General features: G+C 37.9%; 5 protein-coding genes across 6 annotated transcripts; 3 read left to right on the top strand and 2 right to left on the bottom strand.

The window, feature by feature from the left end:
* Positions 1 to 234: 234 nt before the first annotated feature.
* LOC120955541 (solute carrier family 12 member 9) lies at positions 235 to 4,422 on the top strand. 2 transcript variants are annotated; one of them, XM_040376505.2, is made up of 8 exons: positions 235 to 372; positions 614 to 1,056; positions 1,162 to 1,296; positions 1,377 to 2,988; positions 3,061 to 3,438; positions 3,505 to 3,583; positions 3,646 to 3,776; positions 3,853 to 4,422. In XM_040376505.2, the coding sequence occupies exons 2-8, from the start codon at positions 771 to 773 to the stop codon at positions 4,049 to 4,051; spliced, it is 2,820 nt and encodes a 939-aa protein (XP_040232439.1). In that variant the 5' UTR covers positions 235 to 372; positions 614 to 770; the 3' UTR covers positions 4,052 to 4,422. The 2 variants fall into 2 exon arrangements, with proteins under 2 accessions (XP_040232439.1, XP_040232441.1); XM_040376507.2 differs by having other exon boundaries at positions 235 to 589; positions 716 to 1,056.
* Positions 4,423 to 4,603: 181 nt separating this feature from the next.
* On the bottom strand, positions 4,604 to 5,414 carry LOC120955544 (zinc finger matrin-type protein 5). The gene is made up of 3 exons (XM_040376510.2): positions 5,167 to 5,414; positions 4,968 to 5,105; positions 4,604 to 4,879 (listed from the first exon to the last, which is right to left on the bottom strand). Exons 1-3 carry the CDS (start codon positions 5,291 to 5,293, stop codon positions 4,716 to 4,718), a joined length of 429 nt encoding a protein of 142 aa, XP_040232444.2. The 5' UTR covers positions 5,294 to 5,414; the 3' UTR covers positions 4,604 to 4,715.
* A 70-nt stretch (positions 5,415 to 5,484) lies between these two features.
* Positions 5,485 to 6,330, top strand: LOC120955543 (exosome complex component RRP40). The gene has a single exon (XM_040376509.2). It carries the CDS (start codon positions 5,596 to 5,598, stop codon positions 6,310 to 6,312), a length of 717 nt encoding a protein of 238 aa, XP_040232443.2. The 5' UTR covers positions 5,485 to 5,595; the 3' UTR covers positions 6,313 to 6,330.
* A 100-nt stretch (positions 6,331 to 6,430) lies between these two features.
* Positions 6,431 to 8,880, top strand: LOC120955542 (probable serine hydrolase). Its single transcript, XM_040376508.2, has 3 exons — positions 6,431 to 6,700; positions 6,789 to 6,857; positions 7,586 to 8,880. The coding sequence occupies exons 1-3, from the start codon at positions 6,676 to 6,678 to the stop codon at positions 8,428 to 8,430; spliced, it is 939 nt and encodes a 312-aa protein (XP_040232442.2). The 5' UTR covers positions 6,431 to 6,675; the 3' UTR covers positions 8,431 to 8,880.
* On the bottom strand, positions 8,871 to 11,294 carry LOC120955546 (uncharacterized). The gene is made up of 2 exons (XM_040376511.2): positions 9,296 to 11,294; positions 8,871 to 9,237 (listed from the first exon to the last, which is right to left on the bottom strand). The coding sequence occupies exons 1-2, from the start codon at positions 9,379 to 9,381 to the stop codon at positions 8,961 to 8,963; spliced, it is 363 nt and encodes a 120-aa protein (XP_040232445.2). The 5' UTR covers positions 9,382 to 11,294; the 3' UTR covers positions 8,871 to 8,960.
* Positions 11,295 to 17,535: the final 6,241 nt, after the last annotated feature.

Below are 17,535 nucleotides of genomic sequence, written 5' to 3'. Positions count from 1 at the left end.
GTGCTGTTTGGCCTGGGGTATCTGTTTTGGTTTATACTGTCTAGTCGAGAGATATGGTGGTTCAAATGAATGAATTTATCATATTTGATTTGTTTTCAACGCATGTTTACTGTTTCGTTACAGTGAATAAAATGTTACAATTATAAGAAATATATCCATCTGTTATGAATTTTATTGACAGAAATATTATGATCTGTTCCGTACGCAGGAAAACCAGCACGATTGCTTTTGATGGCAACCAATTGTTGACATTCCATCTCATCACATTTCGTCTGCATTTTTAACAATGCATATTTAGTTTTGTATCTAGCTTAGCTTATCAATATTCGTTCGATATGAGAGCGGAATTTTAAGAAGTAGCTGTGCAAATAAGTATTTCAAGCATTATATATTTGTAGCTGTATTAACATTTCAACGCTCCAATGAGTTATCTAGTTTTGGCTGTGGTGTAAATTAAAACTAGTGTGAATCATTTCCGCTAAATTGGGGATAGGTCAACGAATCGTTCGTGAGCGCTGTGTTTGACAACAAGAGACCAATTGCTTTGTGCAGGAGTGATTTACTGCGAAGCGTATTATTACCTCGCAATGTAAGTGCTTTGTTTCGTTTCCAGAGTAACAGTTCAGTGGTATCACCTATCTGATGTTTTGCTGAACTAATCGAACTGCTCACGAACATTCATTAACGAATCTCGTTATTGAACGGAATCATCTAGAGCTAGCATACTTTGATTGAATTGTGCCGCAGTTTGCACCAGGACAGTGATTAGAATGATCGCGCAAAACAATGTACGAAGTACAAACAACGATCCAGTAGAATCGTCAGAATCGTATCCCATTACCGGAGGAACTAACGGGGCAGGAACGTCCCGGCTGTTTCGACAGTTCGGTAGTTTGTTTTCGTCTCCTGCCCCGACAACTGATCCAGCTGGATATGTGGAATTCGGCAGCATCTCCGATCCCGTGGCCAGTTCTGGGCGCACGCTGGGAACGTTTGCGGGTGTCTTTTGTCCCGTAGCGTTGTCCATGTTTAGTGCGCTAGTGTTTATTCGAGTTGGTAAGACACAACTTGACTTACAACATTACATAAATGCATTGTTCCTGTTATAGAATAGTGATCGTGTTTGCTGGTTAATAATAATTTTCGAATATTTTTCCACAGGTTTCATCGTGGGCAATGCTGGCCTGTATGTTACACTGTTGCAGTTTATTATCGCTTACGTCATTTTGCTTTTCACCGTTTCGTCCGTATGTGCGATCTCGACCAATGGTGCCGTTGAGGGTGGAGGTGTATATTGTAAGTATACGCCCCCGCAAATGAGCTATACAATATTTCAAGTTGTTTTTATTCGCATTTTTGTTATTCTTCGCCTACAGTTATGATAAGCCGCACACTGGGTCCGGAATTTGGCGGCTCCATAGGAACGCTGTTCTTTCTTGCGAATGTAGTAGGTTGTGGTTTGGCGATATCTGGATGTGCTGAAGGAATTATACAAAACTTTGGTCCCTCGGATGGCACTGGCAGCGGTTCAATTCCGGATGGCCGTTGGTGGCGCTTCCTCTACTGCAGCTCACTCAACACGCTGATGCTTATTGTCGTGTTGATTGGTGCGGAAATGTTCGCCAAAACTTCGATGATGATTTTGGGAGTGGTGGTCATTTGTTTGCTGTCGACATACGTCAGCTTCCTGACGCAGGGACCAATGGACGTGAGCATACCGCATGAGAATAGCTTGGTGAACTTCACCACCGCACGCTATACCGGCCTGCAGGCGGATACGCTTTGGTCCAATTTGCACACCAACTATACCAAGGATTACACTTCGAACGGGAATCAAGTGAATTTTGCGGTTGTGTTCGGTGTACTGTTCTCGGGCGTCACCGGCATCATGGCCGGTGCAAATATGTCCGGGGAGTTGAAAAATCCATCGAAAAGCATTCCAGCCGGCACTCTGTCTGCCGTGCTCTTTACTTTTCTGTGCTACATGGCATTATCAGTGCTGATTGCGGCCACCACCACAAGCACTTTGCTGCAGAACAATTTCCTATTTCTTGGGCCAATCAACTTGTGGCCAACGTTTGTAACCATTGGCATTTTGACGGCCACTTTTTCTACCGGTTTAAGTAACCTGATTGGCGCAAGCCGTGTAATGGAGGCTCTAGCGAAGGATCGTGTGTTTGGTCCACTGATGAGCTTTGTTGTGAAGGGTACGTACAAGAATAATCCAATTGCTGCCGTAATCGCGAGCTGGGTTTTGGTGGAAGCAATTTTACTGATCGGTTCGCTCAACACAATCGCCCAGATTAATTCGGTGCTTTTCATGCTGGCATATTTGGCGACCAACTTGGCGTGTCTGGGTATTGAAATAACTGGAGCACCTAACTTCCGGCCAACCTACAAGTATTTCACATGGCATACTGCATTTATTGGCCTGCTTGGGACAGCCATTATGATGTTTGTGATAAACTCTATCTATGCGCTATCTAGTATCATACTTTGCCTATTACTTGTGATAGCGCTGCATTTATTTTCGCCGGCCTCGCAAGGCGCACAATGGGGTTCCATTTCACAGGCACTGATGTTTCATCAGGTGCGCAAATATTTGCTTATGTTAGACTCGAGAAAAGATCATGTAAAGTTCTGGCGTCCGCAAATGTTGCTGCTTGTGTCCAGTCCACGCTCCTGTTGTCCCCTGATACATTTCGTAAACGACATGAAAAAAGGTGGTTTGTATGTAATTGGACACGTGAAAGTGGGAGAGTTCGCGGATAACGATTCATCGAATGATCCTACGATTGAGGAATACACTCAGTGGCTCTCGCTAGTTGACCATATGAAGGTGAAGGCTTTTGTGGAGCTTACACTATCTAGAAACGTTCGCGAAGGCATTCAGCATCTCATTCGAATATCCGGCATGGGAGCGATGAAGCCTAACACAACCATTCTTGGTTTCTATGACGAGGAACAGTCGAAGGACTTTTTTGAACAGTAAGCACACACCTCTGAACTATATTGTTTGCTATCGGATGAGATTAATTATTGTGTTTCAAATCTTTGCAGTGAGGACTCACCCTACAAAACCAGTGAATTTGATGGCAATGGGATTAAATTGTTCCCGTATCGCAAGAGCGGCGAATCGAAGTCACTCGGAGTGGTTGACTATGTACGGATCATCGATGATGTTTTACGGATGAGGAAAAATCTCTGCCTATGTCGTCACTTTCATCGATTGGACAAGCAAATGATTGCGCGTAACAACCACATCCGCTACATAGATGTGTGGCCAGTGAATATTTTCGAGCCGAAAAATGAGGATCCGTTTGATGTCGTGTCGCAATTTATGATGCAGTTGGCATGCATAATTAACATGTTGCCTGTTTGGAAGAAGTTGGAGCTACGCGTGTTTCTATGTGAATCGGAAACTGTGTCAGAAAATAGGTAAGATCGTGCCTTTTTTGCGAGTATTATGCGCTAATACTAATGTTTCCCTTCATACATTCTCAGTGCTGCTTTTGAACGGCCCGCAGAACACCGTCTTGACCAACGATTGAAGTTGCTAAGAATTTCAGCATCCATCCATAAGGTAGATAATTTTAATGTGAATCTTTTGTCGTACAATTATACAAACTCTTCCCGTACTTTCAGATTCCGGAATGGAGTAAAGATATTGATTTTGCAAAACACCGCAATATTCTCAAACAATTCACCGGTAATAGCGATAGTAATCAATTGATGGCTGAAGAAAATATTAATCGCTCCAAATTATACATGCAAAGGTAATAGAAAATAATGCGTATACAACTGCTAATTATTTCTTTGTCTTAATACGTTATTTTGCCTTTTCGTTTACAGAATCAATCAAATAATACGCGATAGATCCAATGCAACGGCTGTGACATTTATGTATCTTCCAACGCCTCCAGCTACTCCATCCGTTGATTATAAGGAAAAGTGTCACCACTATCTCGATCTATTGACTGAGCTTACGTTCGATCTTCCCCCAACTATACTTGTCCATGGTATTGATGCTGTGACCTCAACTACTCTTTAAGAGAGAGAGAAAAAAAGATATGCGCACCACCTCCTCCAGTTGGATTTGATCTGTTAGTTTACGTGTTTCTTTTCTACGAATGCGACTCCCAGAGCATACGGAAAAAAATGTATCGAACACAACTAATTATTAAATGTAGCGCGCAACACATGTATGTGAAAAGGCAATTTTTAGGTGTAATTGGAAACTAACATAAAAACCTGCTGCAAACAGGCATGGTGAACAAGCGTTGTGTTTAATAATATACAAAACACAGGCTAATTCCATTTTTCGTTACATTATTAAATTATTTTAAAACAATTATTTGTTTAGTGATAAGGTACACGTAACACATATATTGAACTGTAATAAAATTTTGTCCACTGCTGTGATTTTTTTGTTTATTATTCTGCATAATGACTAAAGTTTACTGTTTTTGACTCTGTTTTTACACCAATTATGACAATTGAATGGCATTTTGTAGATTAAAACAATATAAGATAACGATTAACCCAAAGCTAGACACACAGATGCTTAATTGTAGCGATAGAAATGACAACAATGGAAATAAAGTAGTTTTGGATGTATTTTTATTAATTTTTGGGCAGCTTCATTTATATCTTTCATCTAAATAAGTTAAGTTAAATAAGCTTTCTGGGACAATTAATCTGTTTCTGGCTGGCGTCTACTTGGAAGAATCTTCGATTTGTATCATAGAAGGTGGTAATTTTTCCATCGCATGTTGATTGTATCGTTTTTTAACGAATAGCTCCGTACGAGCCAATACATTCCGCAAGTATTTACGCAGTCGTTCCGATCTTTTAGGATTAAACTCTTTCGGACGTTGAACTGAGTGAAAAAAAAAAACTCTTATTAGTTTCAACATGGTACGCAATACATTTAAAACAAATTCTTTTTGACGAGGCTAAATACGTACCAAACTGTTGCATTTCCCGAATTTGCTCTGATGTATAATGACGATATCTGCATAGTACCCCAAACATGCAAACACTATGATCTTTCAATGAACGGCAAGGCGGTTTATATTTGATTTCCCCTAAAATCTCTTCAATACCTAGCGGAAGAATAAAATATGTTAAACACAATTGTTACACGCATGATTTGAACAAACACACTTTTGAATTGTTGAAAGTATTCAGCCTTCGCTCGAAGATGTGGCAGCCCTACATTGTGTTGTTTGATTATGTTGTAATCGTTTTGTATCCGTTTATCACAATAGTCGCAGTAATATTTACGTCCCATGCTAAATGTCTCTATAAACAAAGCGCTTTACAAGAACAAACACATGCGACAGTGCTGTTTTTTTTAATCCTTCGTAAAACTGATTCGGAAAAGTGTTGTTTACGAATTGTGGTCAAAGTCTTCTGCAAAGAAGGGGCAAGCTACGCATGGTGTAGACATGCTGTCAATTTGAGGTGTGCTTCTGTCACTGGATGTAAATAAACAACACGCTGCCCGGTGAATATCGCCACGAGCTGCGAAGATTAATTATTTTTGCAGTTTTGAAAGTCTTTGTCCACAGAAGAGTGTCCAAAACGGTGAACATGACGACGGAAAACAACAGCGTAGCCGTACTGGCAGGAGATATTATAAACGAGCCGATGGAAATGATGAAAGCGAACAAGAAAGTAATCTTAGGCCCGGGCATACGAGTAGAGAAAGAGACGGTGCGCGCTAGCAAGTGCGGAATGCTAAAGATGAAACCTCCCAACACCTTCTGGGTAGACGCCTACCAAAGACGCTACGTGCCAAATCGTGGAGAGCTGGTGATTGGTGTTGTGATGGCAAAGACAGGCGACACATTCCGCTTAGATATTGGAGGTAGCGAGACTGCTTCATTGTCGTACATGGCTTTTGAAGGAGCTACGAAGAAAAATCGGCCAGACGTAAATGTTGGCGATATTGTATACGCTCGGTTATTAATTGCTCACCCCGATGTCGAACCGGAGCTAGTGTGCGTCGACTCGCATGGCAAGAAAGGCAAACTGGGCGTTCTACATGATGGATTTATGATCAGCTGCAGCTTGAACTTGGTTCGAAAAATACTGAATCCAAAGAGCAATTTTCTTAGCCAACTAGCGAAGGAACTTCCTTTTGAAATAGCAGCCGGAATGAATGGACGCATATGGATCCGGGGGAGAACGATCAAAGAGACTATTGCGGTAGGAAATGCTATTTTGGCTTTGGAATACCTACCGAACGATCGCATTCGAGAGTTGTGTGATGATATAGGAGCCTACGCGTCTGGTTTCATAAAATAAAGAACGTTAAAGTAATTATTTCTAAAAAATGTTGAGTTGAATCGAACGAAAGAAAGGAAAATAATATCAGGATGCATACATACCCTGGTTGGAAACACCTATTGTACGTCAGTGAATCAAGATAATTAGAAGAAAATAGGCGCAGCAAATTTTGTGCTCACCTTGGTGGAATACGTAAACAAAGCGGAAAAAAAGAAACATGCCGAAAATGTCATCAGCTGTGCTAGGATTGTGTACTCGAATAACTATGCTAGCGGCTCAAGCGAAACTTCATTACTGAGCGTACTGAATGCGAAATTGATTCGTGGTTGATAATTGTGTATTGCATAATATTTTTTGATAAACATCGCTCGTTTTAAAATCATGAGTGAGCCTACAACGTCGAATGGTGAGTAAATGAAGGAGTTTATTGAGATCAATATCATCTGCAGTGTGATTAAAAATAAAACGGTTTTGTTAATGTTATTACATTTTAGGTACTAATGTATCTACGTTGCGTCCTATAGAAGAAATAGAAATTCCAGTCCCCTGGGGTATCATAGCAGGTATGTGTGAATATCGTATGATAGTGCAGCACAACATCATACCATGGAATGTTAGCTTGAAAGTTGCGTGTTCATGCTTTGACGTAATTGTTCCATAGTTTCGTCACGCTTTGGGTGAATGGTGCAGTAGTGGCATCAAGGTGTAAGCCGTTTATTGTTTCGCTATGATAAGCTTAGCATCCCTTGAACAAACCCTACTTGTGGTTGATGTATTAGCATTCTCGCATCGCACACGACCACACACATACACACACGCATACACACATCCACATAAACTCATAGGAAAGAATTAAGAATTGCGCTAACCGCTTTTGCTGTTGCCCGGCAAAGGGTTAATCTGCAACACAAATTATCTAATTCTAATTCCTTCTAGGTTTGATTGTTAATGTTAGGGTTAACATGAAGCAAGACATGCATACGATGTATCAATTACACTAAACAACCTTGAAAAGCGCTTCTTTTTTAATCCATGGTTTATGTTTGAGGTGTAATGTTTAACGTTTATTTTTGTTTATTTGATTGTTTATGGGGTTCTTATTGAATAGCCATGAATGTTTACGAGTTAATTCTCAAGAACTAAAATACAGACATGCAATGGCCTAAAACATATAATTAAATTCAAATAAACGTTAATATAGCACATAAACCAGAAGTAAATAAACAAAATAAAATATCAAAATTTTACAATATATTTTCATTTAATTTCAATGTATGGTTTCTACTTGTAGGTAAATGGTGGGGATCCCGCCTAAAACAGCCTGTGCTAGCACTCCATGGTTGGCAGGACAACGCAGGCTCATTTGATCGTCTTTGCCCTTTGTTGCCTGCTGAGGTCCCAATTCTTGCTATCGATCTTCCGGGTCACGGTAAATCGTCACATTATCCCAAAGGCATGCACTATTTCATCTTCTGGGACGGAATCACGTTGATTCGGCGCATAGTGAAATATTTTGGCTGGACTAAAGTAACGCTCCTGGGTCATTCGCTAGGAGGCGCGTTGAGCTTCATGTATGCTGCTAGTTTTCCAGATGACGTAGAGCGATTTATTAGCATTGATATTGCTGGACCGACGGTGCGAGATCATCATAAAACGGCCGCTAGTACTGGAGACTGTATTGATAAATTTTTACATTACGAAACGCTACCTGAATCTAAAATGCCCTGTTATGGATACGACGAGATGATCGATCTGGTTTTGGCAGCCTATGATGGCTCGGTGGATTACGACTCTGTCGAAGTGTTAATGCGGCGTGGTATGGCTCTTGCTCCAGCACATTTCAATAAGGATGGTTATCATTTTGCTAGAGATCTCCGTTTGAAAGTGGCGCTGTTGGGTATGTTTTCGATGGAGCAAGTACTTGCATATGCGGAGCGTATAAAATGTAAGGTTTTAAATATACGTGCCGATCCTGGAATGAAGTTCGATAACCCTGAAGTTTATCCAAAAGTTATGGATGTGCTTAAACGAACTGCATCAGAAGTAGCATATTATGAAATTCCTGGGTCACATCATTTGCATCTTGTAACACCAGATAGGGTATCAAAACAAATTAGTGAATTTCTATTGAAGTAAATTGAGAATAACATAGGACACTATAACGATAATGCTGGGTCACATCATTTGCTTCTTGTAACACCAGATAGGGTCCTGTAACAAATTAATGACTCTCATTTGAAGTGAATTTAGGACACTTTTGTTACTCACAATCAGTTTCAATTGAAATACCGGCTAAACAAATTAAGTGTCGATTCATTATATTAGGGATCGTTGATGAATTTATATATTTTACAAATAGAATGATTAGTATGTTGTTTTCATTCCCCGCTACATGACTACTGTGAATTATTTCCATACATTTTTTTAGCTCTACGAATTATTCCGTGTGAATACAAAACTAGAAAATATTCTTTACGGGTTAAGAAATAGGTATGGGAATTCATCTGAAAAGATGAATGAAATGTTTTAAAAACATTGGACTAGGAATGGATAAAAAATTAATAAAACAAATATCATACTATTGTATTTTTTTCTTCATTTTCAAGAAACATCCTTATAATTGTGTCAGCATAATGATGTACGAAAATGGAATCACGAAAGCCTCATTAAACATAGGTGGGCCCGTACACTTTTTTTGTGCTGCATGGAACTAGCGAAGTTTCTTTCAGATAATTTCCAATCGCCTTCTGTAAAATCGCTTCCAACGGGCTAAAAGTAGCACGAGACCGTAGTCTGGCTTTGGAAATTTCCAACGATTTCAACAGTTCATGATTCCTTCGCTTCATTGTTTCCGTCGAGTAGCTGAAAGATTCAACTTTACCAGTTTTGGATTTGTCATTGGTTTTTGCTTCATTTACTTGCAGCGAGTGTTCCATTTTCACACTAAAAGATTAAACAAAAATTAAATAATTTCTCTCAACAATTACGGGCTACAGCGTACATTTCTTCAAGTTTTCCGTGTAATTCGAACTCTAACCCGCCATATTTTTCATTGATATCTTGTATAAAGTCTAGATCTTTTACCATGTCTATAGAGTTGTCTTACACTGGAACACAGCACATCAACAACAGCATACAAATCGATCAAAACTTTGTTGAGGCTTTCAATGCACCATAGTTGCTATGACAATGGTATGAACGAACACACAGAAGGCAAACATATAAGAGAAGGTAGGTAAAGACGGACACTGCGGGTAAGATGGACACTTCTCATAAATGCATCAAAATGGATATTTTCGAAAACATTAAGAATGCAGCATCCTAAGTTAAAGTTGAACAACACATTTGAGAACATTTTTGGCATAATATATGCAAAATTGGTTAAATCCACGAACAAAATAAATTTTCAATCATGTGCACCCTTGTGGATCTAATTTGACTACTGCCGATCTTAAGCTCTACAATTTGTATTGTTTATATTTCCGGAAGTTTTGTTTCATGATTGGGTTGTCGTGATCATTAATGTAAAAACTGGCGAAAGAACGAGAATGAAAGTTATACAAAATGTTGTTTTCTGGTGGTTTAAACATCCTGACACCAAAGCGGGAAAGACGGACACTTTGTTGAAGGGAAAGATGGACACCGAACTTATAGATTTATATTACTTCTTATATGAATTGGTGATGAATAGATTTCTTCAAATACCTTAAATAAGGGTATTCCGAAGCTATAAACCAATTAGCAACTAGAGAAAGTCTTGATATAAGGGAGAAATGAAACACCGGTCAAAATAGTAGCCATTCGTTATGCTATTACTCGCTCGACGCTGATGAGGCGCTTCACAAAATCCAATATCTTGTCACGACTTGGACATCTTTAAGCAATAAAAAGATGAGGCATTGATACGACATTGTTCAGGAATAGATGAGAAATTCTATGGGATTACAAAACTTAAATGTTGAATTTTGACTGACATGGTGGAAAATGGATCAAACTATTAACAAGTCCCTTAAAAAATACTGGGGTCGTGGTCTTTTCGCGGAGTGATTTCCTTAAAGGAAGTTCTAGACTGTTGTTCTGTAAGCTGGAGCAACGTCAGCTGTAAGTGCGCGATATTTCAATAATGCTTTAGATGCTGCATTCTACGATATATTAGAACCAGTGCTTACAATTTCTAAAGCCACGGCTGAATGAATCGTTGTTGTAATAGGCCAAGAATTGGTTTATAAACGTACCAGGACGTGTTAAGCGATAGAATCAGTTAAAATACTGTAAAACTCTTCACTTTCCAACGTTTTCTACAGGTGTCCATCTTACCCTTCATGGTGTCCATCTTTCCCATATCAGGTGTCCGTCTTACCCGAACATTTCAAAACCGAACGAAAAAAACAAGTTTTTTATTCATGAAAAAAAACGCAAAAATCGATAGAAACTTAACAGTTTTAACACATTTTCTGATAAAACATGAGTGTAAGATAATATATGCACATTTTCATGGTCGTTTCACTTATATATCCCTAGATTTTTACCATTTCCCTTAACGTGTCTGTCTTTACCTACCTTCCCCTTCAGTATGGATGAGTTAATTGCGGACACTTACGTTTTTTGATGCATTTCATCCTAAAACTCCAGTTGTTTACTTATAGAATTGTGCAAAACAGAACAGAAACAGAAACGTTTTCTAATAAAATGATTTTTGAAATGTTGTTTTCAATTTTAAAAAACTTAATAATTGCCTGTTTGACAAAATCTCTAATTTAGTTTTTTTTTATGGGAAAGTTAAATAAAAAGAAGGTAAGAAAAAACGCCGATAAATTTTTATGGCGATAGATTGTACAGAAGTGCGTGATTTCGAAAATCTCAGATGTCCGGAATTGACTGTCATGTACTGTAAAATTCTATTGTTAATGAAATAAAATTGTAAATTGTTAATCCTGTCGGTTGACTGTAACCAATATTAACAATTTTCTATGCTTAGTTTTTAACAATTTTCTATGCTTACATCCATAATAAAAATATTTTTTTTTTAATAAAATAACAATAAACAAGTTTATAACATTGTCCTGATTAAATTTGGTGATATTTTCTTCTTCTTGTTCTTTGGCACAATTACCGTTGACGTAATGGACACGGTCCATTCGGGTCTTTAACACATGACGTGCATGTTTGCTAAGTCGTATGAGTTGATGACTGTACCATGACACCGGTCCAGACGGTTTTTAATAACTTCTATTTTTACTTTTTTAAATTATAAACTTATTATACAGGACATAGCGTCTCTGAAATAGCATTTTATTGTGAAGGAGATTCCACCACTTTGTTGTGGATCACAAAGCTCTATAGTACAATTTAAGTGGTCTAACACACTATATAAAGGATAATGTATAATGTAAAAACAACACTTTATTTTTACATACGGATTTTTTACACATAGATAAGGATTAAAAATATAACAAATACACCTTTAGTAGAAGGCCGCACATAATTTGATTATCATCAGTATGATAGATCCATACATTAGATTGACTATCCTGTCATGACTATTAACCCTCAATGAGGTTTTTAAAATGGTTCAAACACGTTGGATGAGCAAAAAACAATTCATCCTTATGTTTTATATTAAGTTGTTTAAAAAAGGAACATACCGATTTATTTGAAATAAGCGACTGGTAACAATACAGAATGCGGCCATGCGGCAGATCTTGGAGAAGATGGCTGAATACAGAAACGACACATACCATCTCTTCATAGACTTCAAAGCCGCATACGATAGCATAACCAGGGTAAAACTGTACGACGCCATGAGCTCATTTGGAATCCCGGCCAAACTGATAAGGCTAGTTAGAATGACTATGACCAACGTCACATGCCAGGTGAGGGTGGATGGAAAACTCTCAGGACCTTTTGCTACCACCAAGGGTCTGCGCCAGGGGGACGGGCTTGCCTGTCTCCTATTCAACTTGCCGCTAGAGAGGGCCATCCGCGACTCGAGGGTGGAGACTACGGGAACCATCTTCTATAAGTCAACCCAGATCCTGGCATACGCTGATGATATAGACATCATTGGTCTGCGGCTCTCCTATGTAGCAAAAGCCTACCAAGGGATTGAGCAGGCGGCAGAGAGCATCGGATTGCAGATAAACGAGGCAAAGACCAAACTGATGGTGGCAACATCAGTGGACCTACCAATAAATAATCCGAATCTACGTAGGCGTGATGTACAGATAGGTGAACGCACTTTTGAAGTCGTCCCCGAATTCACTTATCTTGGGTCAAAGGTCAGCAACGACAACAGTATGGAAGTTGAGTTGCGCGCAAGGATGCTGGCTGCCAACCGGTCTTTCTACAGCCTGAAAAAGCAGTTCACCTCAAAGAACCTGTCGCGACGGACGAAGCTGGGACTATATAGTACCTATATAGTACCAGTACTCACATACGCCTCTGAGACATAGACACTGTCCAAATCTGACGGAGCCCTCTTAGCCGCGTTCGAGAGGAAGATGCTCAGAAGGATACTTGGCCCCGTATGTGTGGAAGGACAATGGAGGAGCCGATATAATGACGAGCTATACGAGATGTACGGCGACCTCACTGTCGTACAGCGTATTAAGCTCGCCAGGCTCCGGTGGGCTGGCCATGTTGTACGCATGGAAACGGACGACCCAGCCCGTAAAGTCTTTTTAGGCCGTCCACAAGGACAGAGGAGGCGTGGTAGGCCCAAATTGAGGTGGCAAGATGGTGTGGAGGCGTCCGCCATTAAGGCCGGGATAACGGACTGGCAGACGAAGGCGCGAGACCGTGAGCGGTTTCGGACACTCCTGAGGCAGGCCAAGACCGCAAAGCGGTTGTAGCGCCGGATAAGTAAGTGAGTAAGTAACAATACAGAATGTTGTCTATGTTGTGTTGTTTCAAAAGTGTTTTAAGAGGTATTGTACATTTTCGAAATTCGTAAAACTTAATATTTATTATTTTTTATTAAACATAAACACACATATTCAATTAATAGGAAAATAAGCCGCTGTACTCTTAATTCATTAATAAAAAAATAAATAAATAAAAAATAAGGATAAATAAATCATTACATAAACATATAAAAAATAAATCAATATATAAGTAAATAAATCGATAAAAAAATAAAAAATTAAAAATAAATAAATAAATAAATAAACAAACAAAATCTAAATAAATTAAAAACAAAATAACTAAATAAATCAATCAAAAACAAAAGAAATAAATAGAGAAATAAATAAATGAATAAATAAATAAATAAATATATAGAAAATAAATAAATGAATAAAGAACAATCTAAAAAAATAATTAATAAAAGATAAAAAGATCGATCAATAAATTAATCGTAGAATGTTTTTTAAACGAAAATCAAGATGAATTAATAAATCTTTATTATTTTATGCTGTTAGTGAAACAAGTAAACATGTTTGTACATCTGCGAACTATTGTTTTTTGATACAAACGGTAATTTATTAACGATCATTGTTTAAATAATTTGAGTTTCCATAAAAGTATCCTGTCTTCATAAGATTTATAAAGTGTTTTGCTTATAAACATGCGTACTTTCTTAAATAAGTCTTCTTTTTCTTTTTGCCTCACCAACCTTTGTCGGTTAAGGCCTGCTTTGCTACCTTTCTTTCTGCTGCGAAAGCTTTCAGTGACTTTCTGATTACACATAGTAGGATAGTCAGTCCTACGTATGATCCCGGGGGACTTCGGGTATGAACCCATGAAATTAACTTTGTGTGAAAGGAATTGGACTCTATAGCATCCTTTTTGGACAAATCAAAAGGAATTTCCAAAGTGTCTATCCATTAAGGGTGCCATAGAGTCCAATCCTCGTCATATAAAGTGCATTTCCCAAAAGAAAGTGTAAATAAAGTATCCCACAGCTATGAAAAACGCTGAAAAACACTGTAAATAATACGAGTTGATGACTCCAGACCAGCCCTTAATAGTCATTTGACAGAATTAATAAAGTGTTAAGCTCTCTAGCAAGAACAAAAAAAAAAAATAAAAAAAGACAATGATCTTGAGCAGACCGTAATAATCAAATGGACCTCTTTGAGCATCGATAGTCGTATAGTCAATGCTACATGACTTAATCATCATTGCCACGTGGTTTATTCGATAAATGCGACGATTATGGCAAAGTTGGACAGAATCAATTCATATTACGATTGCCGTTCTTTTATACAAGGATTTACAATTCAGTTGTGTGGTATAGTAAATCTTTGAAGTTTTTGAGAGAGATCATGGTGTTAACCATGTATTTGGTGGTCTCAAGGAGATTCGATACGTACTATACAATAGATAGAAAGGACAAAATAGCCATAGAATAATGAAGTTTGAAAAGTTGATGATGATGTTGTGTTAATGGAAAAGTTATAATGATGGAATATAATTTCTCAAGCCTTGAACTTTTTTAAACTGAACGTAAAATTAGTCGTTGAAGTACATACAATTTAATTTAAAATCAGTATGTGCTTATGAATATAAATGGAGACCTGGACAATCGTTTTTATGAATTATTATAATTATTATTTTTTATTATCTTTATAATAATGAATGAGTAGTGGATTCAATTTTTTGCTTCGAAGAATTAATTTATAAAGGTATATGTTACAAAAAAAGGGTTAAATCTAAATATGTTAAATCTACCGATGAACCGTTGGATACAATTAGGCCAGCATAGGGGTGTATATTTTGTTCTAGAACAAGCGCGTGGAACAGCGGACTCTGAGCAAACTAAAACCATAGAAAGTAAACAGCGTCACATCCGACGTCAGTAACGTACCCTGAAACTACCGGGGCAATACCGAGCTAACGGCACTGCATACTCGGCTCCAGCCAACCCAGATGTAGTCAAATACTAGTCGTAGGGTCTTGCTTTTAATACACGTCATCTAGGCAAGTGTTTTCTTGTCCACTTTGGTTGTGCGTGTGAGACGTTCTTTGATCAACACATTTTGGGATAGACATGATCGTGTTGTGTAGACAGAAGTGGATTGGATGTAGTAAGATTGAACCCGAAGTAACCACCATGGTTGAGCTGTAATAGAATGTATAGCAGGTTTAAAAAATCCACGTTTCTGGTAGTGTTTTCTTTTACCCCGTAATCAATACACACGTAAATTGTGTATTGTTATTACATTTCAGCTGTACCATTGCCGGAGCACTGAGCTGTGTGGGTGTGTTGGGAGCTTCTGTTGGTTTTGTTAGGTTCTTTTAGTTCGTTGTCGGCTGGCAGCATTGGAAGTGTTTCCAATACTTCTCAGACTGGTGCTGATAATGTTGCTTAAATGCATTTGTATAAATTAAAAAAATACCAAGCACCCAATTTCATTTGTCCGTGGTTAGCAAATTGGATAGTAACGTGTGAGAAAGCATTGGACGGTGCCTTAAGAAAGCATGCTGCCACACGGTGGCCTGGGTTACATACGAAGTGTTGTGAAAAAAAATATCACTGAGAAAACCACTTGGATATTGTTAGTGTTCTCAATGCGCTTAGTAGTTTATTGTGTGTTGTGTATGAAAGCTGTAATACCGTGATTTGTTGCCTGTTGCGATGAGACAGAATTTGGATTACTTAAGCCACGCGTACAGAAACTTTTTAGAATGAAAGAGTTTGTTCGTTTGGCTCGAGTTATGCCGGTTCTAAATTGCAGCATGTTGTTGACTGATTTTACTCGTTTTTTTTTCTTTTGCTGGTCATGTTGTAATTTTAGCGCCATGCTGATCAAATAGTTAGATTTAGTTCAATAATATCTGCGCATGAGTTTTTAGTTCAGTCTTTTATTTTTTTTTTTTCATTCAGAAATAACGGCTTAAGAAACGGCTTAAGAATAATGACAGAAATAATATTTTATAGTTCAGTTTGTAGTGAAATATAAATAAAAATTGTTCTATGTAGCATTTCTTAAAGCTATTTTTATCAGTTATTAGATCCAGTAATTCAGTGAGATTTATTGATTTGGTATTATTTGAATAATGAGTATTTGATAGTATACGTGTGTATAACTCAGTTTTTTTGCAACGAACAGTTCGTCTAGATCGTATTTTTTATGAAAATGAATTAATAATAAAAATAGCAATATTTATTTTATTAGTTATAAAAATTTAATCGTACACGAGTGCAGCATGAGCGATAACAATACACAAAACTTTTACTCCTTTAGACACGGTTCGCCTATCAGCATTACACGGCATTGCGTTTAAGGGTTGTAGGGTGAGAAATTGTAATTATTTTCCTACATGTACTGTGTGCCGTTTGGTATGAATAATCGACGATTTATATTTGTTGTTGTGGTAGTCGCCACTAATTGTTATATAGTTCCTCGTTATGTTCCTTGTTACTTGTCTTCTTCTTTATTTTTCTTGGAAATATTTATCTATTTCTTGGAATTACATCTTACACGATCAAGCCAACATTTCGTAGGCATATGACACTTCCAGCTAGCTACCACGTAATCATATTGTCAGTTCAAATTGTCATTCAGCTATTTGCTTTGTACAGACAGGCCGGATCGGAAACGATCTGCTTAATGCCTTGTAGTAGTGTACACGTGTATTATGTACCGTTTCTTTGTATATGCCATGTAAAAATGAAGATTGAAAAATAGATACTTTACACGAGATCATCAAAGAACACGTTTCAATAATTTAAATGACTCACACGGCCACATGTATTCAAGTACAAAATTGTAAAAAATAATACAACAACATGTTTCCTGATCAATAGGAATTTATTATGTTTTAAAACTATAAAAAACTCTAACACAGATTTTTTTATTTCATTAAAGTTTATAGATAGAATACAAAGAACATGAGTTCCTTGATATTGACTGATAAGTTAAAGAATCTTCTGTGCAGGGATAAACGTGTTGAACGCGAGCTTCAGAAGCAATGGAGCGGATAAAGTAATTTAACTTTCTGTTTGGAAAACTTTTGGTAGTGTGTATTTGTCATTTGTCCGTTCTAATTCCATGTTCCATTCTCTGTACAGTTTTTATCCTAATGGGGAAAGTTTTCTTTTGCGCATCGATATGTCTAAGATTGACCATACGGACTACGAACTTCACAATTGCAACCAGGTAGAATGTGGGCCAGGAGCCTCTCCAAAGATTTTTTTAAACCTGAGTGCACTAACCGCTCCTTCACCTTCATGGCAATACTTCATGCCCATATGCTTACTTCAGAGCAAAGTTACACAGAAGAATTTTCTCGGCAAAA

The sequence above is a fragment of the Anopheles coluzzii genome, chromosome 3 (genome assembly GCF_943734685.1).
Source record: "Anopheles coluzzii chromosome 3, AcolN3, whole genome shotgun sequence".
In the NCBI taxonomy this organism is placed as follows: Eukaryota; Metazoa; Arthropoda; class Insecta; order Diptera; family Culicidae; genus Anopheles; species Anopheles coluzzii.
This window is presented reverse-complemented; position numbering and strand designations above follow the sequence as displayed.

Bases quoted from the DNA above. Each gene is read 5' to 3' on its own strand.
- LOC120955542 (XM_040376508.2), top strand. From the start codon at position 6,676: ATGAGTGAGCCTACAACGTCGAATG. The intron at 6,701-6,788 runs GTGAGTAAATGA...ATTACATTTTAG, and splicing joins TGAGCCTACAACGTCGAATG to GTACTAATGTATCTACGTTG. The intron at 6,858-7,585 runs GTATGTGTGAAT...TTCTACTTGTAG, and splicing joins CCCCTGGGGTATCATAGCAG to GTAAATGGTGGGGATCCCGC.
- LOC120955543 (XM_040376509.2), top strand. From the start codon at position 5,596: ATGACGACGGAAAACAACAGCGTAGCCGTACTGGCAGGAGATATTATA.
- LOC120955541 (XM_040376505.2), top strand. From the start codon at position 771: ATGATCGCGCAAAACAATGTACGAAGTACAAACAACGATCCAGTAGAA. The intron at 2,989-3,060 runs GTAAGCACACAC...AAATCTTTGCAG, and splicing joins TCGAAGGACTTTTTTGAACA to TGAGGACTCACCCTACAAAA. The intron at 3,584-3,645 runs GTAGATAATTTT...CCGTACTTTCAG, and splicing joins TTTCAGCATCCATCCATAAG to ATTCCGGAATGGAGTAAAGA.
- LOC120955544 (XM_040376510.2), bottom strand. From the start codon at position 5,293: ATGGGACGTAAATATTACTGCGACTATTGTGATAAACGGATACAAAAC. The intron at 5,106-5,166 runs GTGTGTTTGTTC...TTCTTCCGCTAG, and splicing joins ATACTTTCAACAATTCAAAA to GTATTGAAGAGATTTTAGGG. The intron at 4,880-4,967 runs GTACGTATTTAG...TTTTTCACTCAG, and splicing joins TCGGGAAATGCAACAGTTTG to TTCAACGTCCGAAAGAGTTT.
- LOC120955546 (XM_040376511.2), bottom strand. From the start codon at position 9,381: ATGGTAAAAGATCTAGACTTTATACAAGATATCAATGAAAAATATGGC. The intron at 9,238-9,295 runs GTACGCTGTAGC...TTAATCTTTTAG, and splicing joins CACGGAAAACTTGAAGAAAT to TGTGAAAATGGAACACTCGC.